The sequence below is a fragment of the Sander lucioperca genome, chromosome 10 (genome assembly GCF_008315115.2).
Source record: "Sander lucioperca isolate FBNREF2018 chromosome 10, SLUC_FBN_1.2, whole genome shotgun sequence".
Taxonomy (NCBI): domain Eukaryota; kingdom Metazoa; phylum Chordata; class Actinopteri; order Perciformes; family Percidae; genus Sander; species Sander lucioperca.
Genome location: NC_050182.1, coordinates 5,526,730 through 5,548,656, shown reverse-complemented (window position 1 = coordinate 5,548,656; position 21,927 = coordinate 5,526,730). Strand labels below are relative to the sequence as shown.

General features: G+C 38.7%; 3 protein-coding genes across 5 annotated transcripts in view; all 3 read right to left on the bottom strand.

Moving 5' to 3' along the window:
• LOC118496018 (CD209 antigen-like protein C) overlaps window positions 1–21,927 on the bottom strand; it is a 331,629-nt gene that overhangs the window by 58,148 nt on the left and 251,554 nt on the right. The window lies entirely within an intron of this gene.
• The window catches only part of LOC116037832 (low affinity immunoglobulin epsilon Fc receptor-like), a 57,275-nt gene that overhangs the window by 28,976 nt on the left and 6,372 nt on the right, over window positions 1–21,927 (bottom strand). The window contains exons 5-7 of one of the 3 annotated variants that reach the window (XM_036006035.1): window positions 21,754–21,917; window positions 21,037–21,149; window positions 20,752–20,960 (exon numbers count right to left, since the gene is read on the bottom strand). The exons of the other annotated variants lie outside the window; for them this stretch is intronic. Coding sequence (XP_035861928.1) covers window positions 20,825–20,960; window positions 21,037–21,149; window positions 21,754–21,917 — 413 coding nt within the window. The 3' untranslated portion in view covers window positions 20,752–20,824. Of the gene's footprint in view, window positions 1–20,751; window positions 20,961–21,036; window positions 21,150–21,753; window positions 21,918–21,927 lie in introns of those variants that run through there. 3 annotated transcript variants of the gene reach the window in all.
• LOC118496019 (C-type lectin domain family 17, member A-like) lies at window positions 10,512–11,150 on the bottom strand. Its single transcript, XM_036006045.1, has 3 exons — window positions 11,081–11,150; window positions 10,799–10,911; window positions 10,512–10,722 (listed from the first exon to the last, which is right to left on the bottom strand). Exons 1-3 carry the CDS (start codon window positions 11,120–11,122, stop codon window positions 10,587–10,589), a joined length of 291 nt encoding a protein of 96 aa, XP_035861938.1. The 5' UTR covers window positions 11,123–11,150; the 3' UTR covers window positions 10,512–10,586.

Genomic DNA, 21,927 nt, shown 5'->3' with positions numbered 1-21,927 from the left:
TTATATTCCCTGGCTTTTAACCCAGCATGATAACTGTGTGGTCTTATGTTGTTCTATGTGTTTATATGTGTTTTTTATGTTTTATTTCTTGTCCAGCACTTTGTAAACCTGTTGTTTTTTAAATGTGCTATATAAATAAAATGGATTGGATTGGATTGAAAAGAGGAAACTCTGCCTTTTAAGGGGAAATACTTTAACACTTTAAATATTTGGATATACATTTTCCTGACTGGGTTTAAGTAGCTGTGGTCTGGCTGGAATCTCCACTGTGGGTTACGTACTGTAAACAGGCAATACTAAACAAAAGATTATCAGTTTAAATCCAACATGAGTTCAGGGAATGGTAACTGCAGTTAAACTTCTTTGAAATTAAATTAAAATGGGCCATTCTAGTGGATTAGTTGGTAGAAGGATTCAAGTTTGAAAGTAAAATTCAATGCAGAGGACAGAGTCAATCTTAGCAGTTGAAGATTGTGCATAATTTATATAGCCGTACAAACATGATCAGCATCGGTCTACGAACCTACTGCTGAACACAATAAAAACCAAGGAGATCATCGTAGACTTCAGACGAAACAGCACAGCCCACGCCCCACTCCACCTGAACGCCGTCTGTGTGGAAAGGGTTCCATCTTTCAAATTTCTGGGAGTACACATTTCTGAAGATCTCTCTTGGACCACAAACATTAAAGAAATAACAAAGAAGGCCCAGCAGTGACTACACTTCCTCAGAATTCTGAGGAAAAACCATCTCGAACAGAAGCTGCTGGTGTCCTTCTACCGGCCAATCATTGAAAGTGTACTCACTTTTTGCATCACAGCATGGTATGCGGGGTGTTCGGCGGAAGACAGTAGGGCTCTGCAGAGGGTCATAGGCACAGCTCAAAAGACCATAGGCTGCCCTCTGCCCTCCCTGGAAGAGCTTGCCAACTCCCGCTACCTCAACAGAACCAGATCCATTCTCAAAGACACTGCCCACCCTGCTCACCACCTGTTCAACCTGCTTCCCTCTGGCAGGAGCTATAGGTCAATGAAAGCACGCACCGCCAGACTAACAAACAGCTTTTTCCCCTGGGTCATACGTACACTGAACAAACAATAACCCTGTGCAGTAAATGGCCATTTCCCACCCCCAACCCATCTCCCATCCCCTGTCATAACCAACCACACTACCTCTGGACATTACCTCATCTGCAAACCTTTCTTCTCTTCTTATGCCTAAAACTGCTGCTAACTTATGCATATGTGTGCGGGAGGGTGTGTGTTGTCTGGGAGGGATGGGAGGGTGTCAGTCAATTTTGGATGGGTGAGTGTGTGTGGGAGAGAGAAAAGAGAGAGTGGAATATATGAAGGGGATGGGGGTTGTTTGTTACATATTTTAGATATTTTACTAATTATTTATCTTTTTAAAAGCACTGATCTGGAGCGGCACTTTGAATTTTGTTGTTTTAAATACACTGTATTCATGCAATGACAAGTAAAGCTTGATTGATTGATTGATTGATTTGAATTGTATGAGTATGTATGTATTTAGTATGAGTTTGTATTGTAAGTATGTTGTATTTAATTAGACAAAAACTAGAAATATGTTATTTTTATACCCTAATTACACACCATACACCTACATTATTGCCTTATTAGAAACCACATATAATGCCGTAGGACTATTGGACCCAAAATATATACAGTATATACTTTACTATTATACCAAAATATGCTCTAAGTAGAAACCAAATAGATCTTAATACACTGTTAGACACTATTTAACACGATTATAGTGAACAAAAATCAAATTAAATTCCATAACGGATCCTAAATATGCTACAGTTAGACTCTATTCTACCGGTATCACCAACATTATGCACCTATTTGGATTCACTATTCTGATCAGAACTGTATTTTCTATTCAGTATTAGTGAAGAAAATACCAGTACAAGATATCAACATTGCATATGATCACATGAACAAAGATGCAGTATCTTATTCAAACTGATAGCATGATACTTTTTAAGTTGTGTATTTTTGATAAACTCTATTTAAAAAAAAACTAAACTTACCTTGGGTTGGAGGATGTTTGTTACTTTTGAATACAACCGAAGCGTAGTTAACCTCCTCCTCCGCCATGGTTACCGTCGCTCTGTTGAGTTCTGCCTGACTTGCAGACAGAGAAGTACTGCTGAAATTAATCCACCGCGCATATTCATTGGAGAACTGGTTGGTTCCTCTGTTAGGATAAGTCTGTAAGTCTGAAAAGAACAACTTCTGCTTTTGATTGAAAAAGTAATTTGCATTCATGACTGGCTGAATATGATCAGCAAATATTCATTGTGTATAGTGTTTTTGACTTTGTCATTCAACATGCTGCCATAGCTGCTTGAGAAAGTCCATGCCCCTACAAGGTAATCATATCACTGGAGTGGCCATCCTTACTGAATCAGCACCCCCAAATTTTAACTTCATCGATGCCTCCAGACTTGATAAGAAAGGAGGAGTAGCTATAATTTTTTCAGACTTGTTTCAATGTAAACAGGTATCATTTAGATATGCTGCTGCTGTCCTGGAATGTTTTCATGTTTTACTCCCGATTGTACAGAGATTGCAAAGTATTCAATTTTTTTGGATGAATTCTCTGAACTGCTGTCCATAAGGAATATGACGGTCTGTCAATATCAGGTGGTTTTTACATTTTACATGATATCCCCAAATGAAAACAGTGCTAAAGAACATAGTAACTTACGTGTCACCTTTGGACTGTCTCAACATGTCTCTGGACCCACCAGCGATCAGGGCCATACCTTAAATGTATTCATCACAAGGGGTCATCATTTGTTACAGCTATTGATGTTGCTCTGTCTGATCATCTCTGTATTTTTCTTGAAAGTCTCTATCACTCCTGACATACTTATTAGATCAAAGAATGTTAAATGATGATCTCTTTGACACATTTTAATCAGGTTTTTGACCCCATCCTTAATGTTACTAGACCTTAGGGCTGCCTTTGACACTGTGACACTGTAGAAAAGGCCCCAAAGTTATGTTAGTGTTGCAATTATTTAGTACAGTTGACCATATTTTTTATGCTTCATGTTTACTCTCGTTTATTCAGTGCTTATAACAGGGTAGCCAAAGTGCGTGCTGGTTGGTATATTATAGCTGACGTCACACGGTTAATTAGCAGTAAGATAGTCGGTCAGTTGGAGTGTAGTTGTGAGCAGCATTTTCTTCAGAGTGTGCGTAAATGAGAAGAGTAAGTATATCTGCTGCACCACTCGTAATATTGTATTTCTTTGTTAGACCAGCTTTCATTTCTGCTATTTAATGTGGACGAGAGTTAAGAGTTTAAGGGGTCGCCACGCTACGCAACCACTGTGCTAATTATAGCCACGTTCATTCAAGCTAGTTTGTCGCCTTCGGCTCACCCGATTCAGTACGTCGGGTCGGGTCAGAATATGTAACATTGTGTTTAAACATGTTGATACGTTTTATATTTGTTGTTGAAATTGTTCAGTACTTTGTGGTTGAGTAAAATAAGTAATTAGTGGTGTTGAATAGTGTTATCTGTGCCGCTATTGAGGCTTCTCTATCGAGACTTTGCTAGCTTGAACGGAATATAACATCCGGTCTGGGATTTTCACAATAAAGGCATCAAGCCGTCTACTTAGTTGGAGGCTTTAAAGCGTATCATAGATAACAGGAAGTGCTGTCTACGTTAGCAGTAACTTAACGGATGGTGGAAAATCTATGAGAATCCCATATAATAAGTGTTTGAATCCCTCTTCTCTGCTTATATTCTTGGAGTTTAAGAGGTATATAGCCATATGCTGATTATTGTTTATTTATGTTTGGTAATGTATATTAGTGCTTAAAGAGGAATGAGTATATACATATGTTTCTTTATTCATTTGTATTTGTTTCTCTGTTTATAGAAACCACACTCACACTCAAATGTATAAAAGGAACAAGGAAGAAATAAACAGAAAAGGAACATCTCTCAGCTCTTCATTTATTTACTCACAGGATATTTGGCCTTAAGTGGTGTTCTGGCCGACACACCTGCGTGAACTTAGTGATAACCCTACAACTAGCACCAAGACTGAGTATCTACCCATTATCTACATTACAGACACTGTTGACCATTTATTACTTTTAGACAGACTGGAAAATTGGGTTGGACTCTCTGGCACCGTCTTTACATTGGTTCAGGTCCTATTTGTAGATAGATAGATAGATAGATAGCTTTATTTGTATAGCGCCTTTCATACATCGATTGCAGCTCAAAGCGCTTTACATCCAAAACATTCAACACAACTCTCGCAGGAGCACATTTAAAGCACGCAAACAGTATATTTGCACTGTTGCACTGGTATTTTGCTTATTAGTTGACTGAATAATAATAATAATCACATACATAACATAACATAGCAGGGACAGATACAGCATGACATGAGGAGAGGAGAGGGGGAAAAAAAACAACTCCCAGACTATCCTCATAAAGATAAGAACAGTGTGGGAACAGGAAAAAAACACCTCAGCACATAGCACACAAGCAGTACATTTGCACTGCTGAACATAACATAACATAAATGTACAGTTGCACATTTAGCGGCGAAGGCGTGGACTCGGGGGAGGGTAGGTTGGGGAGTTTGGCCTGCTGAGAAACGCACAGCCCGGCAGTCCCACTAGTGTCCCAGTCCGCAGAATGTTATAGCGATAACACAGCACGTTGCCGTGGTGACACAGCACGTTGCCGTGGTGACACCCTTGAACAGTCCAGAGCCGATACGACAATCAGCAGGCAGTGGGGAAGACGGGGGAGGAACCAAGAGAGTCTCGCTTGCAGAGCCCCAACAGGGTGACTGTTTGTTCCAAGAGATGGCCTTGGCAAGGCCGTTCATGATAAGGGAGCCGAAAGATAAAATGTGTTTTGTCTACACGAATGGCTGCTCTAATTTAAACATTCATTCTATTGTCCAACTACACACTGTTCAACTGGTCAATTTTAGTTTCCAAATCCATGACCTTCCTCATGATGGTAACCAAGCCGCGGGTCATTACCATGTTGGTTTCCATCACGCGATTAATAGTCCCAGTTTGCAAACTGATCGCTTTTCCGACAGCTTTAGTCAGGCCAGGCAGCTTCCTTGGGCTTTGGACAGTTACCAAAGTCTTTCCAATTCTTCGATAAACCAGAGCGAAGCATCCTCCAATCAGCAACATTCCAGTTATCAGGGTTCCAAATAGGTAGATATCCTCAACGTCCTCCACGGAAAGAGCAGAGAGACACACGACACGCCGTTTCTCCCAGCCGTCCATCGTATACCCCGCAGCAAACGTCCCGTCAGGACATGCTGGCTCACCCGAACCAGTGCTCCTCCTCGAGAATACAGTGACAATTGCGTTGAGAGACCAGTTAATCAATTCCATGATTTTTAGGTATTTGTAGAGCCTTGCAGGGAGAGTCTCTAAAAAGTTAACAGTAGACAACACAAGACAAGATAGCAGGGTAGGCCTGGGAGGGAGAGGGAGAAAAAGCGACCGCCTTCGCTGAGAGCTGGAAAGAAGATTGTAGGACAGGGACTGTTTTGTTTCCATCGCAAACTACACATCAGAGTGAAGAGACATGACATGTGGGTTACCTCAAGGTTCAATTCTGGGACCTCTCTTATTCAACCTATATATGCCCCCACTAAGATTAATAACACACAAAAACACAATCATTTCCATATCTATACCATATATATCAAGTGACTTTGCCACCATAGACTTACTGTGTCTATGCATTGACCTAATCAATGACTGGATGTACCAAAACTTATGCAACTAAACAAAGACAAGACTGAGATAATTGTCTTTGGTGCCAAAAGAGAAAATTGAGCCACATCTTAGTTCCCCTTTTTAGGCCTAAAAACTAAATCAGAAATCAATAAGTCATTATTGATCTGATATCTTAAACTCCTAAATCAAATCTATAAAAAAAATTCCCTATTACCATCTTAAAACATTGTAAGAACTAGAGAAGGCATGTCCAAATAGGAACTAGAAAAACAAAATTCACTTTTTTAGGCCTTCCCTAAAAAAACGCAATTCATACTGACTCCACAATAACCCAAAAAGCACAACCACAGTGGTGCTAGAGTGGTTTTGATACTTGATTGACATAACTTCTGTGTGGAAATACAGCTGCAACATCACACATTATCACACTTTTGCTGTAAGAAAGAAAACTATTTTTTGTACTCACCAATGCTCATATAAATGTAGTTTAAGACACAGTCGAATATGTGTTTAACTTATGTGTTTTGTTCAGCCAAGGTTTATATTCAATCAATTAATAAATATATCAATCATACAAGGTACTTCGTTGATATTAACAATATTATTAGATGCAGTTTGACTCCCAATACTGTATGTTGAGCACACAGGAGGAACCATGATTGAAAGATGGATTTTATGATCAACATTGTAAAATCAGTTGCTGGCCGTCATGCAAAGCATCAGAAGCAAAAATCAACAATGTACGTCTACACAGAAAGAAGCTCGTAAAGTTTCTACCTGCAGAAAAAGAAACATTACATTTATTTTTTAAATCTGCAAAAACCTGCCGTGCTTGGTTGGCCCTTGATACAAAGCTAAAGCAGAACTAAAATCCACACAGATGGTAATATGTATTTTACTTCTGCTTTGAAGTTTTCTTTGTAGAGCACTTTTCTGTGTTAGAGTAGAGTGCTTTCAACAAGTTCTGCAGAGTAAAATATTAAAAACAGGTTAAAAACAGTAGCAAAACAAATACAAAATGTACTAGAATGCTTGCTTAAAAAGAAAGGTTTTTAGGCCCTTCTTGAAAGAGTCGGTGGTTTGCGGAGCCTGTAGTTGTTTGGTTAGCAGCTAATGCTGAGTAATTGTGATGGATTTAACCCTCACTGTTTGTCTGAAACATCTTCTCACGCTGCTGCAGTTAATCTATCAACAACAGCTTTTCACTGTGACATTTCTTATCACAATCAAATACCTTTCTGCTGAGACTGAAGACCCATTAGACAAACTAAGTCCGACTTGTTAAAATACAATCTTTGCTTTTTCTTAAAAAGTCGATATATAAGCAGTTTTTTCCTAGCCTGGTCCTACCAGGACCAGAGTCTGGCAGAGTCTGGCCACTCCCCATTGACAAGTGTTAACTTCCTTGAAGGTGGGTACTCTGTTGAAGTTTAAAACTATTGGATCTGCCCAGAGCCACTCTGGATCTGCCATAACCAAACACTAACATTTGGTCGTGACGTAGGCTTAGCATCTCTAGTGTTAGCTTCAGATTGGCCATCTGGCAATCTGGCAAATGCCAGAGGTGCCGGACCATGTTTTTAATGTGGGCCGGTCAGATTCTTTTTTTTTTATATACAAATAAATTGTCTTTACAGGCCGACAGCGCATAGGACGGGTTTTTATCGCTTGCACGATTTCACTATGGTTATAATAATAATAATAATAATAATAATAATAATAACATTAATAATAATAAATATTAAGCATTTGGCCAGTTGGCAACAGCCGGCCTGGTCCCGAGTTGGGCCGACCGACCCAATCAGAAGTTACTCAAATTGGGACATTCAGTCAAAATCAAGCACGTCACCTTCAAACAGGATCTCCGTTTGCAGGGTTCAGGCTGTACCGGACCCTCCTGGTGATCATGAGGCTCTGGGGGACCGGCTACAGCAGCGAGAAGCCGCTGCAGCCGGTTTCATTACCGGTTAAAAACGTCTCGTTGTTGCGTTAAATAGTAGTCCAATTCACTGTTTTGGTACAGTTGGTTTTAACACTTGATGCGAAGTGTAGGCCTATAGGAGTACACATGACAACCCTGAACAAGTTCTGCTCCGTCTTTCTGCTGTGCCCCATTCACGTAGTGTCACGTTTTACACTATGAAGGTTAAACTCTGCAATTAATCCGCGGTTCACATGTATGCATGAACTGTGGTGGTCCATTACACTGTAGGCTCAACATCACTGATCATTTTTGATCAATAGAATGTAGAAAACATTACACTTCACAACGTTTTGTATCCATAACATGATTGTGTTATTGTACAATTTAGCAGTAAAAGCAGTAGCCTCTGTAAGTCAATCCTACATTTTTCAACTTGGGAGCAAAACGTGCTCCTTGAGGAAAAAAAGTTACCATAAAGCTCTGTTCATGATAATTAAACAACTGGACTTTGGAGTCAAGTGTTGTTGTATCCGGCCCATGTCCCGGGTGTGAAAGCCCCCTTACTGGACTACTGAATATAATAATATTCCATTATATTTTGTATTTTAAATTGTTACCTGCCACCAGAATTTTGTGATTTCCGTGCCATAAATATAGACGTTTTTACCATAAATTGGTGCCCAGAAATGTATTAGAATGCAGGAATTGAAGTCTTTTACCCTCAAAATTTCCTGGAGGAGACCAGACCCCCCCCCCCTGCTTTATGTGTTCCCCCAAAGGCCAATTCTGAGCAAGGAAAAACCCTGAAGTATCACAGACAGCCACAAAAACATATTAAAATTGCAGAGTTAGAGAGTTAAAAACAGATGAAAAGATGGAGAACCAGACAGACAATATGTAGAGTGTCAACAGAGAGAAACACGGACAGTCGAACAGACAGACAGTGACAACAAAGAACAACATATTGTAGAGAATGACAGTGACAGCATACAAACGGCATAAACAGACAGACAGTATGTGTACATTTGTTAAACATTGTTGGCCAGTTACTTACATTAAATGTTTAAAAATCTGTTACATAAGGTACTGCTTATATTATTTCACCATCTGTACACAAATGTAATTAGTGAATGCACGTGTCCGTGGGTGTGGCTGCATGGTAATGTGGGCTGGTGTGACTACAGTGCCAGGGCTGAATTTTTGTCCCAGTCCGCCCCTGGTTAGCTTTAGCCAACTCCTTCACCACTAACGGAGTGCGCTGGAAAATCAAACTTTTCCCAAACCCCGTGGGGAGGAGGGCCACAACATCATGGCCACCATTGCTCGAGCTTTAACTTCTGGATATTCGGCAGCGTTGCCACAACAGATTGATTGGCTTCGCTCACATCTTTCTCCGCCGCCATTATGGAACTACAACTCAAACTAGCGCACAACCTCAATGTCATTGTTCTCAACCACTCCCTCTGTTCGCTGATTGGACCAGTAAAGATTTGAACGGAGAAAACCCAAGAATATACCTCAAACCCAGACGTAGTACTGAAGGGAAATGAAAATTGAGCGGAAGTATGTAGGAGGGTGCCAGGCTAGCTTTTTCCCACGACTTACTCTGAAAAATACATTAAATCTTATCATTCCCAATGTGTTCAACAGAATGCAAAAGATGGAATTTGAAAAGAATTTTCATTTTAAAAACATGTGGTGTTGTCAAGCATTTAGAAGCATCTTACATTGCAAAGCACACAAGAACTGTAGAAAACATCCTGAGTAGATAAAACACATACACACACAAACACACGCACACACACGCACGCACGCACGCACGCACGCGCACGCACGCACGCACGCACACACACACACTTTTTTTAAGTTCAGCGTGGAACAAATGTTTAAAATGTTCCTGCAGTCCTGTATGAGGCTGTCTGCTCCACTGTGATGGTCTTTAGTCGACTTCTGCTTTCTTGTTGTTCCCTTTTGTATTCAAGTATTTTTTTAGTTTTCTACCTGTCTCTCACACAACATGTTCAATGATGTTGTAACTTCCTGAATTACAGTATGTTGTTTGTTCTGACTTGGGGATTTAGCCATATGTAAAAAAAAAAACAAAACTCAATAACAGCAATGTGTCGCAGTGTTTTTATTCAATTTAATCAAATATGAATTTACTTCTAGACAGATAAATGAAAAAACACTTTACATATGAACATTCTTTGCATCAAATGCTTAAGAAAAACACTTTGGGAAAATTCTGTTGAGAACAAGTGATGCAGTGCCTCCATTTTGGCCAATGAGTAGCAACAATAGATGTTACATGATACATAGGAAACAGGAAACTGAGCAGTCTGTCTGTCCCTGTCATCAATCTGCTGATATACAAATTATAAGCATCACATCTCTAACAAAGTAGAACAGATGCAAATTCAGGTATTAATGATTAACAGTTTAGTCCCCATTCAGTCTAGTCACTGTATTTTCACATACTTATATAAGCATACCTATCAAATCAAATATCTAATTCAACTGTACATTACATCTAAGTGTCTGTTTCACAAACAGCTCTAAAAATAATGGATTCTAAATATATCCTTTTCTCTTTTTTTGTATAAAAAATACAACCCCTGTACATTTATTTTTGAAAAAGACTTACATTACCATACAATCAAATATCTAAATGTATTCAAGTCTAAGTGTCTGTTTTTATTCCGAGACACACAAACAGCTTTGAAAAAGAATTCACTGTAAATATTTCTTTTCCTCTTTTTCTATAAAAATAAAACCGCTGTACATTTTTAGTTCTGAAAACTAATCATTTAAATTGTGAAGTAGAAGTCTTAATAGTTTGATATTTATAAGCCAGTTGATATTATCATGCAGAGTCTGACTGCAGTGTTTAAACAGATAAAGCCTTATTTTCGCAGATCCATCTTTGTTTCTCAGTACAGTTCACTGATCTCCATCCTACGTTCTGGACAGACATTACACACTGACCATCAGTAGCAGTAGGAGGAGGTTGTGGTGTCCAGTAGCTGAGGGAAGAACATGATGTTTAGATCAAGGCTGATAGATTTTATGATTCAAAGTGTTTAGGAATGTGTCTCTTACCTTTCAGTCAGATTACTTCCATCAATCCACTTCCATCTCCCACCTTCAGCTCTCAGGCCAAACCAGTATCCATCAGTTCCTGAACTACCCACGCTGTATGTATTGAGTGCATCCTGACAACAGAGAAACAGTTATCAGATATTTAAACACTATACTTAAAAACACAATGTCAGATTCACAGACTCTACATATTGAGAGTGTGTTCAGACCTACAGAAAATACATTACAGAAAATACATTCCAATTTAATAACTGTCATTAAAATTCCCAGTTTTCTCATTACCTTTTCCTCTGGACTATGTACAACAACCAAATCTGAACTCATTCCTCTGCATACTTGTCGAGCTTCTTCCCAGGTTCTCTGCTCAGAAGGAGCAACATTATAAAACACATATCAGTTAGACCCGCTGAGATCAAAGTTCACCTGACAAGCTTTACACTGTCTCCCTGAAACAACAGAGACCAAACAATAAACAACATTACTGCATTGTGATATTATTATTGTTGGATCTAATCAGGGCTTAATTTGAGCCGGAACACGCCGGAACATGTTCCGGCATATCCGAAGTTGGATCCGGCACCTCCTGTGTCACTATAAAAAATGAATCGCCTAAATGAAAAAAAGAAATTACTGTTTGTGTAGTGTTCAATGTTAGTCTTTATTCCCCATTGAAGTTTCACAAAAATCTTGTGTTTGCGTTTTCGATGCGTTTTGAGATGAATTTTCAGGGTGGGGGGGGGAGAGGGACGGAGGGAGGGGATCGGCACTTCAACAGCGCGGCGCTGCACTTTAAGTGACACAAGCGCTTGTGCTGGTTGAGATTGCTGTTATAGCCTCATTTCACTCAGGGGAAAAATGTCAAAAAGACAACAAAGTTTAACTTTTTCAAATACGCTGGCCAGTCGGATCCCAAACAAGGAAAAACCGTTTCTGCCGATCAAGAATGTTTTTTTTAACAATTTGATTTTTAAAATCTGATGACACCAGTGTGTTCCCCATCCCCAAAAATTCCCAGGGTGTATCTCATATTCTACACTGCCAACTTCTACTTATGAGAAATATACCAATATACTTTAAAACTACAACTCCCACTATAGACGCGGCCCAGAAGCTGTTACAAAGCCAGTTTACTTGTAGTTCTTCCGGGGTGGGTGGGGGGACATGTTCGACTCCTGTGTTTCTGCTGTCTGCCGTGAATGGGCTTCATTCCATTTCAGATTGCTGCCGCCGGCCGGCCAACCGAGCAAACAGTACATGAGACAAATACATGAAACTGTATTTTAATATTATTGTTATCTTTATTGTTTAAATCCTCAAATACAACTTTAGACAAAAATATGAATACTGTTCTGTCTTATTTACTGTAATATTTCACCGGTAATAAGACCGAAATAATATTAATAATTAATAATATATTAATAATATTAAAATAAAGAAATGCATACCATGATAACATCTAAATAAATGTTGATAGATGTAGTGTTATAGTTTTAAAAATATCAATAAACAACAAAGCAATCCATCTTCCCTGGCCGAAATAGACCAAAATAATAATAATAAAAGATGCTTCCCATTGAAATACATTAGTTTAAAAAACGTGACAACATCACGTAAATCTTCACAATATCGTGATGGTATCATGAACTGACATGAGACTGGGTTCAACCCATATCTATTTCGGCCAGGGAAGCTGGATACCCTCTGACCCATGTCACGACTCTTTCCTCAGTTTGTAAAATGGTTGAATGAGATTGTTGGCATGGCACCACAGGTCTCTATTTTAGCAAAATATGCAAAAGTACTTGTGTCTGTGTGCAGTATATAGGCTGAGGTAGAACTGTGCCAAAAATGCCAAAACACATGTTGTTATGGTCAGTTGCTGTCTCCGCCCTGTTTTGGGCATCTTTCCCTGTGTGTCTGTGTTTGTCTGTGTTTTAGGTCAAGGGGCGTGGCCGATTCAACTCTGCACAGCCGTTCTTCACAGCTGCAGCTAATCTCCAAGAGTCAACCCAGCAATACTTAAACCCGGGCTGATCACCTCTTCGGCGCTAGTTCGTTATCTACAACCCATGTGGTAACTTGGCTCTGAGTTCCAGTTGTCCTTTAGTTTTGCCCATGTTATCTTGTGTTCAAACTTACCTTGTGTCTCTGTCTAGATTCCGCCTTGACCTGCTGCTCCCCCCGCTGTGCCTGCAAGCCTCCAGTCTCGCTGTCCAAGCCTAATCCTCCACCTTGGAAAACCTCCTGTGAACTTCTGTGTACTCACCTCAGCCTGTCCGTCTTGTGTCCTGAAACAACTTGGACTCACCTCTGTCGGCTCGCCTTAAACCTCGGACAAGCCAGGAATCTCCCCGCCCTGACTCAACCTACATTGCTTCCCTGAGTACACTCTGTTCATTAAACCCTTTTAAAACTGCTTTATGTTGTATGTGTGTTATCTCTGCGTTCTGGGTCAGAACTAGCCCTTAACACATGTTGTATATGTACACATATCCAAACAAAGCTATATAAATCTTACTCTGTAAGATCTCTAAAATCCTTTTAATTTCCTGAAAATGCTTCCTAAAACTGGTCCCTTCTTAATTTTGAAAAGGTAGTCTCAGCAAAGGCTACAAAGGTTAGGATGGCTACAAGCTGTAACTACGGTGATTGATATGAGGATAATCATCTGAATATAATAATTAATGTTAGGCCTACCATAAATTATTTCAAAAGTAATTTATTTAAAACAAATAATAATGCAGTGTGATTTTAAATCAAACTAAGTCCCACACATAAATATGCTCATGTTTTTTTCCCTTTAGTCTTTGCTATTAATATTCATCAACTGCAAAATTAGAAAATTGCGTTTTTAAATAACTATGCATGGAAAATAAAATAAAAAATGCTTCTCTGTATATATAGTTTATTTTTTGTTTTTCACAACAGTACAAGTCAAAACAAATGCATATTAGTCAAACAAGATATTAGGCTCTATTTCTAAACACTCAACTGTAGGTTTTTTATATAGTGTATATATAAGGCAAATCAAAGTGCTCAGCATAAAACACTGTTTTCATTATTGGTATTTTATTGTGTAAATTCTCACGTGCAACATTCTTTCACAGACGAGGAGGGGTAATTACTACGTCACTTCTGCTGATTTTTTTAAACATTATTACGATGCATAACTTACTGGAACAAAGCTGAGCAACGTGTTGTTGCTGGTGACAAAACCACTGATTTTATATATATATATATATATATATATATATAGTTTAAATCCTCAAATACAACGTTAGACAAAAACATCAATATCACGAATATCAAAGAATTTCTAATAAGAGAAGAAGTTCCACTCTCTCGTTACTTCCGGCTTCTGAACTAGCTGCAGTTCCACCAGAGTTCCATATAGGGGGCGCTCACAGGCCACTCTATGGAGCTATACCCCTCAAAATCCACTTTTCTCAGGATATAATTTTTTGTCTAGTAATTTGAATGTTGCATTCAAAGGGGAGGCTAAGAAAATACACACTGCTGGGTGTTAGATTTTTTTAAAGTGGCTTTTTTGTTCTAAAAAGCCTTTTAAAATGTCAATGACATCATACACATATACGGCCAGAGATACTGCTTCACGGCAAGCTCTGAGTCACTTCCTTTGTTCTCTCGAGGCATCGACAACACAGCTGACAGGTTAGACTCTCCCTGTTAATACATGTGCTAGAAAGAGGTTTGTTAATGTTTTAAAGACCACGCCGAAATATTCACTCTGACATTCTGGTTCTGCTTCGGATGCCGTCAAGCAGGATCTCCGATCATAATCAGTCCTTCACTGACCAATCAGCATTCATTAGCAGAATACTAGCGTGTTATGGGCAACAACGACTCAATCTGTAAGAAATCGAAAGGACATAAGCACTCGTTCATTCAACTTTCGACCTATAATCCATGTTGAACTTGCAAAAACTACAATCAAATCTGAGATTTCTCAACGACAATCAGGCGAAAGAGACTAATTTAGCCGTCTAGCTCAGGGGTGGCCAACCAGTTAGGTATAAAGAGCCACAAAAAAAACGCACCATATCGAAAAGCCACACAACACATGCACGTCCACACTACAACAGCAACAGTGTCTTCCAGATCTAATGACATAATGTCATAATACATAGCAGTTTTCATAGTTTTTTTTCTCACTTAGATTGACTCAGTGGGAAACCTGACAGTCTTTGTTATCCACAATCCTTTTCAGGTCTTGCTTGAACTCGGTTGTGGCCACTCGAAGCAACTCTCTCACTCATTTGTCACTAAAGGGGCTTTCAAACAATCGGATTCAGCAGTGAAAGGGTTAACGAGGAAGGTGATCTGTGGCTGCTGTTTTTCCTCAGGTTGCAGAATCTGTCCTCAAAACTCTGCTGCATTATTTTCCATTTTAAAATAATTGGCAAATGTATTGGCAGATGCATTCAAATGTGTTTTTTTTTTACTTATCTGAAATACTGTATGTTTCAGAAAAGTTAAAAACAACAATCAACCAATGACACAGCCCCCAGTCACACAGTAAGAGCCTCACAGGAGCAGGCAAAGAGCCGCATACGGCTCAAGAGCCACAGGTTCGCCACCCCTGGTCTAGCTCCATAGAGTCCCATTCATTTTGCACTGGACCGCGATCACCCCCAGTGGAACTCTGGTGGAACTGCAACCAAATTCGGTACAATGGGGCTTAATAGGCAGTGGAACGGCTTTCCGTAGACGGGCTTTGTGAATATTATATATTTTTATTTTCTTATCCGCGGAGTGGTACGTACTACGTCACTTCCGCAGTATTCCGGAGCATAACTTACTGGAACAAAGCAGAGCAACATGTTGTTGCTGGTGACTAAACCACTGATTATATATATGTACATTGAAGCGATACTGGTGTTAAAGACCCTCTGATCGCTGTCTGATTCTTTGAAATGAATGCCTGCATTGCATTGTGGGATATCGGGTTGGAATGCGTCTAGCTCGGATCATATCGTAATGTTCTGTATTACAGCATACTGTAATATTTCACTGGTAATAAGACCGAAATAATATTATTAAAATAAAGAAATGAATACCATGATAACATCTAAATAAATGTTGATAGATGTAGCGTTATAGTTTTAACCTAGTTTCAATCCAGCTTCCCTGGCCGAAATAGACCGAAATAATAACATTAAAAGAAATACATATAAATCATGATAAGATCTGGTGAATAAATGTTGATTAAAACAGCTGTTATTGGGCTAAAAATACCAATAATAAAACTGTCACAGATTTTGAGTTAAGGGGGCGTGTTTTTACTTTCGTCTATATCTGACGGTGAGGGATTAACATGAATGTCTATCTGACGGACCCCCCCGTCGAAAAACAACGCAACAGGTACACCTCTTTCGTTGGAACTTAACGCCAGGGGCCCTTGGCCATGTGTCAGACATTTGACGAGTAGGGAGTGAGACTGTGTTGAAAGTGGAGATCTCAACCCCCCCCCCAATGTTGAACCCAAAGTTACGCCCTTGTGACTGTGTGAATGTGAACTGTGTTGTGTTGTTGGGTATATGGATTGGACATGCACTGATGCTCTGCACAAATGAACTTCCTGATGGATAAATAAAGTTCATTGAATTGAATTGAAGACCAGATCTGCTTCTGTCTCATCTGGATTAAACATGTTACAACATCCTGAATAAGGTTGTTCCTTCTCTTAGATGATTAACACGTGCTGACATTTTCGAGAAAAAAAAGAGAAAAGCAACAATATCTGGCATACACTTTATTCAATGTAATGGACTAAAATATGAAACTGCTCCTAGATAGAAAGATAACACTTAACCATCAGTTGTACAAGTAAATATTGAAACAGACTCTGGAACATTCTGTTGAGAACAAGTGATGCACCGCCCTCTGTTGGCCAATCAGGAGCAACAAAATAAAATGTCATAGAAACAGGAAATATAAGCATTGCCAAAGATCCTCTACTAACCGGTCTCTGGCATTGCATCTCTAACAAAGAAGAAGAAAATCACATTTAAAGTTATTGATAATTAACAGTTTAGTGCCCCTTCAGGCCAGTCACTGTATTTTCTTAAATGTTGGTGTCAGTAGTCAGACACACCATACCTCTATAATCCAATATCTAACTCAATTACATTTAATCTAAGTGTCTGTTTTTTCAGATACACACAAACAGCTTTGAAAGTTTTCATAGTTTCATATTTATAAGCCAGTTGATATTATCATGCAGAATATGACTGCAGTGTTTAAACACATAAAGCCTTCTTTTTGCAGATCCATCGTTTTCTGTCAGCACAGCTCACTGATCTCCATCCTACACCCTGGACAGAAACTGCACACTGACCGTCAAAGGGAGTTCCTATCCAGAAGCTGAGGGAAGAACAAGACCTTTAGATCAAGGCTGATACAAGTTTATGATTCAAAGTGTTAGGAATGTGTCTCTTACTCTACAGCCAGATCACTTCCATCAATCCACTTCCATCTCCCATTTTCAACTCTCAGGCCAATCCAGTATCCACTCTCATCTTGTTTACCCCAGCTGTAACCATTGATCATATCCTGACAAGAGAGAAACGGTTTTCAGACAACATGATCTACATTTCACTTTCACAATTTCGTCAAAAGTTCCCACAGACTTCTCATTACCTTTTCCTCTTGACTGTGTACAATAACAAAATCTGCGTTATATCCGCTGCAGTTTGCTCGAGCTTCTTCCCAGGTTTTCTGATTAGAAGGATCAGCATCATGAATCTCATAGCAGTTAGACTCGTTGAGTAACCAGTCCTCCTGACAAGCTTTACGCTGTCTCTCTGAACCTACAGACACCAACCATAAACAACTGCACTGTGATATTATTTCTATTGGTTATTGTTTGACTTAATTAATTGGATCCTAACAAACCGTTATTTTCTTTGGAGCAGTAATCATCAGTTGTCGTCATGTTTCGTATTTGTGTCTCCAGCTCCTGGTTTCGTGCCTTAAGCTGCTGGTTTTGGGATGTCAGCTGCTGGTTTTCTGCCCTCAGCTTGGCGTCATTTTCAGAAATGACAGAGGTAACTATAGCGACAGAATGTTGGACTTTGAGACTTTTTTTGAAGTCAAGATATATATTATAGAAATACTAGGGCTGTCAATCGATTAAAAAAATTAATCTAATTAATTACAGACTCTGTGATTAATTAATTGAAATTAATCGCATACATAATTAACGGTGCCTGAACCGATACTTTTTAAGAAAGTAAAAAAAGAAAAGAAAACAAAGGGTACTAAACAACAGTCGGTGACATTAAAGAACGGCTTGTTTATTGCTAAGGCCATATGGTCAAAATTAAATGATTTAATAATAATGTATAACAATAACAATCATTTATTTCACTAGTAAATTGCTGTTGAAAGACAAAAACAACCACCAAGGACATTTACAATAACTTCAAATGCACCATGAAGAAGTAGTTTATCATTTTCATTGAACGCACTGCGCACGTCTGTGTTGTTTTTCCGACGGCAGCTCGGCAGCTGCAGATTGTTACATCCCGCTGTTGAGTCACAGTCCTCTACAGTAAAACACAGTCAAACTTTACACCGTTCAGTGTTAGCTGTCAGCATTGTAACCGTGTTTAATCCAGCTACTAGCTAGCGGTAGGCTAACGTTAGCTGCTGTTGAGTATAGTGTTAACTAGCGTCACATGCAGCGGTGTTTGTGTTGCCTGTATCGTCTGTTTCAGAGCATCAGAGAGAAGAGCAGACATATCAGTGGCGCCAGATTTCGGTAGCCAGGGTTGGCAGGAAGAAGATTTTTATAAGTAAATGTTCCAGTTAATGATCCAGGCAGCACATTCTCGTCTCCCTCCTTCATTTTACAGTCCAATGGTGGCTAGAACGGCTCCGGGTCAAACGTCAATATGGAATAGATTAATCTGCGTTAATCTGCGTTATTTTATGGCATTACTGTTTTGAGGATTGGCATAACTCTGGGCCTTTTTTGAAGAAATGTAAATAGTTTGTCCACTATGTAAGTATAATCTTTATGTTCATTTTCACTGTTTGACTCCCAAGATAGGAGAACTGTTTTAGACAACAGAAATGCTAGTGTAGCATTGGTGTGTGTGTGATATCAATACATATCTGTGAGATTCAATTTCCGTTATGGTCCCATAACTTTTTTTTTACATTTAAGTGACTTCTCTGCAGCAAAAATATTCTAACAGCCCAGTTTGTCCTGAAAAAAATGTTTACAGATTGACTGCACAGCAGGGTTGATGTTTTACAAGATTTATTAGAAAATAAAACCAGGCGGACCATAAGATGTCAAAAATACCTCAGGGCTCAGTTGTGTCATCAAAACTCCCACAGTTTTCTCATTACCTTTTCCTCTTCATTATGTTCAACAACCAAATCTGAACTCTTTCCTCTGCAGTCTTCTCAGCTTCTTCCCAGGTTTTCTGATGAGGAGGATCAGCGTCATGAATCTCACAGCAGTTAGACTGGCTGAGTCTCCAGTCCTCCTGACAAGCTTTACACTGTCTCTCTGACCACGTTCGTCGAGTCTGAAACAAGTCCAAGACCTGAAGTAGTCGAGACTGAGTCCAACTGAGAGACAGTCAAGACTGAGACAGAAAAAAAGAATCCTCTTCAAGACCACTTCCTTACCTGTTCATAATGATGTGACGCGAGAGACCCTTTATCTTCTATTTTAAGATGTTAAATGTGTGAAATGTACCTGGAGGGGCTGCCACTTTATCCACAGTACATACTGGAGCATTAACATAGTCAGCTTCTTCCTCCATTTCTTCTGAAAGATCAACATCACACACAAATATAGACAATATCCTGGCACATTTTTAAAATACACTATTTGCTTTTTCCCAAATAAGTCTTTGATAAATAAGCAGCTTCTTCTTTAGTTGACTGACACAAATACATTAAATCTCATCATTCCCGATATGTTCAGTAGAGTGAATAGAATCATAATGCAAAAGATGGAATTTGAAATGAATTGGGACATTTTAAAACCCGTTGGTGCTGTTGTCAAGCATCAGAAGAATCTAACATTACAAAACAGACAAAGAATGGAGACAACATCCTGGTACATATAAAGACACATTAGATAATGTTTTACATGCACACACATAAACATTAGAATATTTTAAAGTACCAATTTCCTCCTGTGGTTTTCTGTTCATCCTGAACAAATGTTTAAAGTCCTGCTGCAGTCCTGTATGAGAGCTGTTAGGAGGCCGTCTGCTCCACTGTGATGCTCTGATTTGAGGTTGTTCCCTATTTTATTCACTTCATGGTTGTGATTGTCATTTTTTCTTTCAATCTGCTTGTCTCACACATCCTGTTCAATAGGCTCCAACTTCCTGAATTATGTTGTTTGTTCTACATTGGTGAAAATAGTTTCAATCAGCATTATGTAAGAACAAGACAAAAACAACAACGTGTCACAGCGTTTTTATTCAATGTAATAAAACATGAATTTGCTTCTAGATAGATAAATAGAAAACATTTTACACATTAATATTCCTAACATGCTGAAGAAAAAAGCTCTGAGGACATTCTGTTGAGAACAAGTGATGCAGTGCCTCCATTTTGGCCAATGAGTAGCAACAATATATGTTACATGATACATAGGAAACAGGAGACTGAGCAGTCTGTCTGTCCCTGTCATCAATCTGCTGATATACAAATTATAATCATCACATCTCTAACAAAGCAGAACAAAAGCTCATTCAACAGGTATCAATGATAACAGTGCCCCTTCAGTCTAGTCACTGTATGTTTCACAGACTTACATTAGCATACCTATATAATCAAATATCTAAATGTATTCAAATCTAAGTGTCTGGTTTTTTTTTCAAACGAGACACACAAACAGCTTTACAAAATAATTCACTGTAAATATTTATTTTCTCGTTTTCTACCAAAACATTTAAATAGTGAAGTAGAAGACTTTACAGTTTGATATTTATAAGCCAGTTGATATTATCATGCAGAGTCTGACTGCAGTGTTTAAAGAGATACAGCCTTCTTTTTGCACATCCATTTTTTTTTCTCAGTACAGTTCACTGATCTCCATCCTACGTTCTGGACAGACATTACACACTGACCATCAGTAGCAGTAGGAGGAGGTTGTGGTGTCCAGTAGCTGAGGGAAGAACATGATGTTTAGATGAAGGCTGATAGATTTTATGATTCAGAGTGTTTAGGAATGTGTCTCTTACCTTTCAGTCAGATTACTTCCATCAATCCACTTCCATCTCCCACCTTCAGCTCTCAGGCCAAACCAGTATCCATCAGTTCCTGAACTACCCACGCTGTATTTATTGAGTGCATCCTGACAAGAGAGAAACAGTTATCAGATATTTAAACACTTTAACTAAATAATCCCACTGTTATCTACAATGTTAAAAAAAAATCCTGCAAAAAATGGTAATAATCTGGCAGCTGGGACACCAAAGAAATGCTGTAAAATATCTTTCTTGTAAAAAGTTATTTTCAATATGAAAATATAGTTTGTAGCTTTAATTTGACATCAAATCTTGTGTCATTTTTGCTTATAAATATTTAATAAAGGATATTTACACCTGTAAAAACAAATTTGATCTAATCTAAGAAATGTATAACTTGAATTTAACAGTTTACCATATGACGTAAAATATTAATATTTGGGAACTTAAAATAATTATGAAATGGTCTTCTTCTGTGAAAACAATTTAATTTTTTTTTCAAAATGGCAATTATTATTAACAGTTACAGGTTTTTAATGTTCTTTTACCATGTTGTGTTTTTGTAATGTTTTAATGTTTGTGTTTCCTTTCTTTCAGTTTCAGTTTTTTTTTTTTTTTTTACAGTGTACAGACTCAGTGTGTTCAGACGAACAAAAAATACATTTCAATGTAATACTTGTTTCATAAAAATGTCCACAGTTTTCTCATTACCTTTTCCTCTTCATTATGTACATCAACCAAATCTGAATTCTTTCCTCTGCAGTTTTCTCGAGCTTCTTCCCAGGTTTTCTGATCAGCAGGAGGAGCGTTATTATACGCATAGCAGTTAGACCCGCTGAGTTCCCAGCCCTCCTGACAAGGTTTACACTGTCTCACTGAAACAAC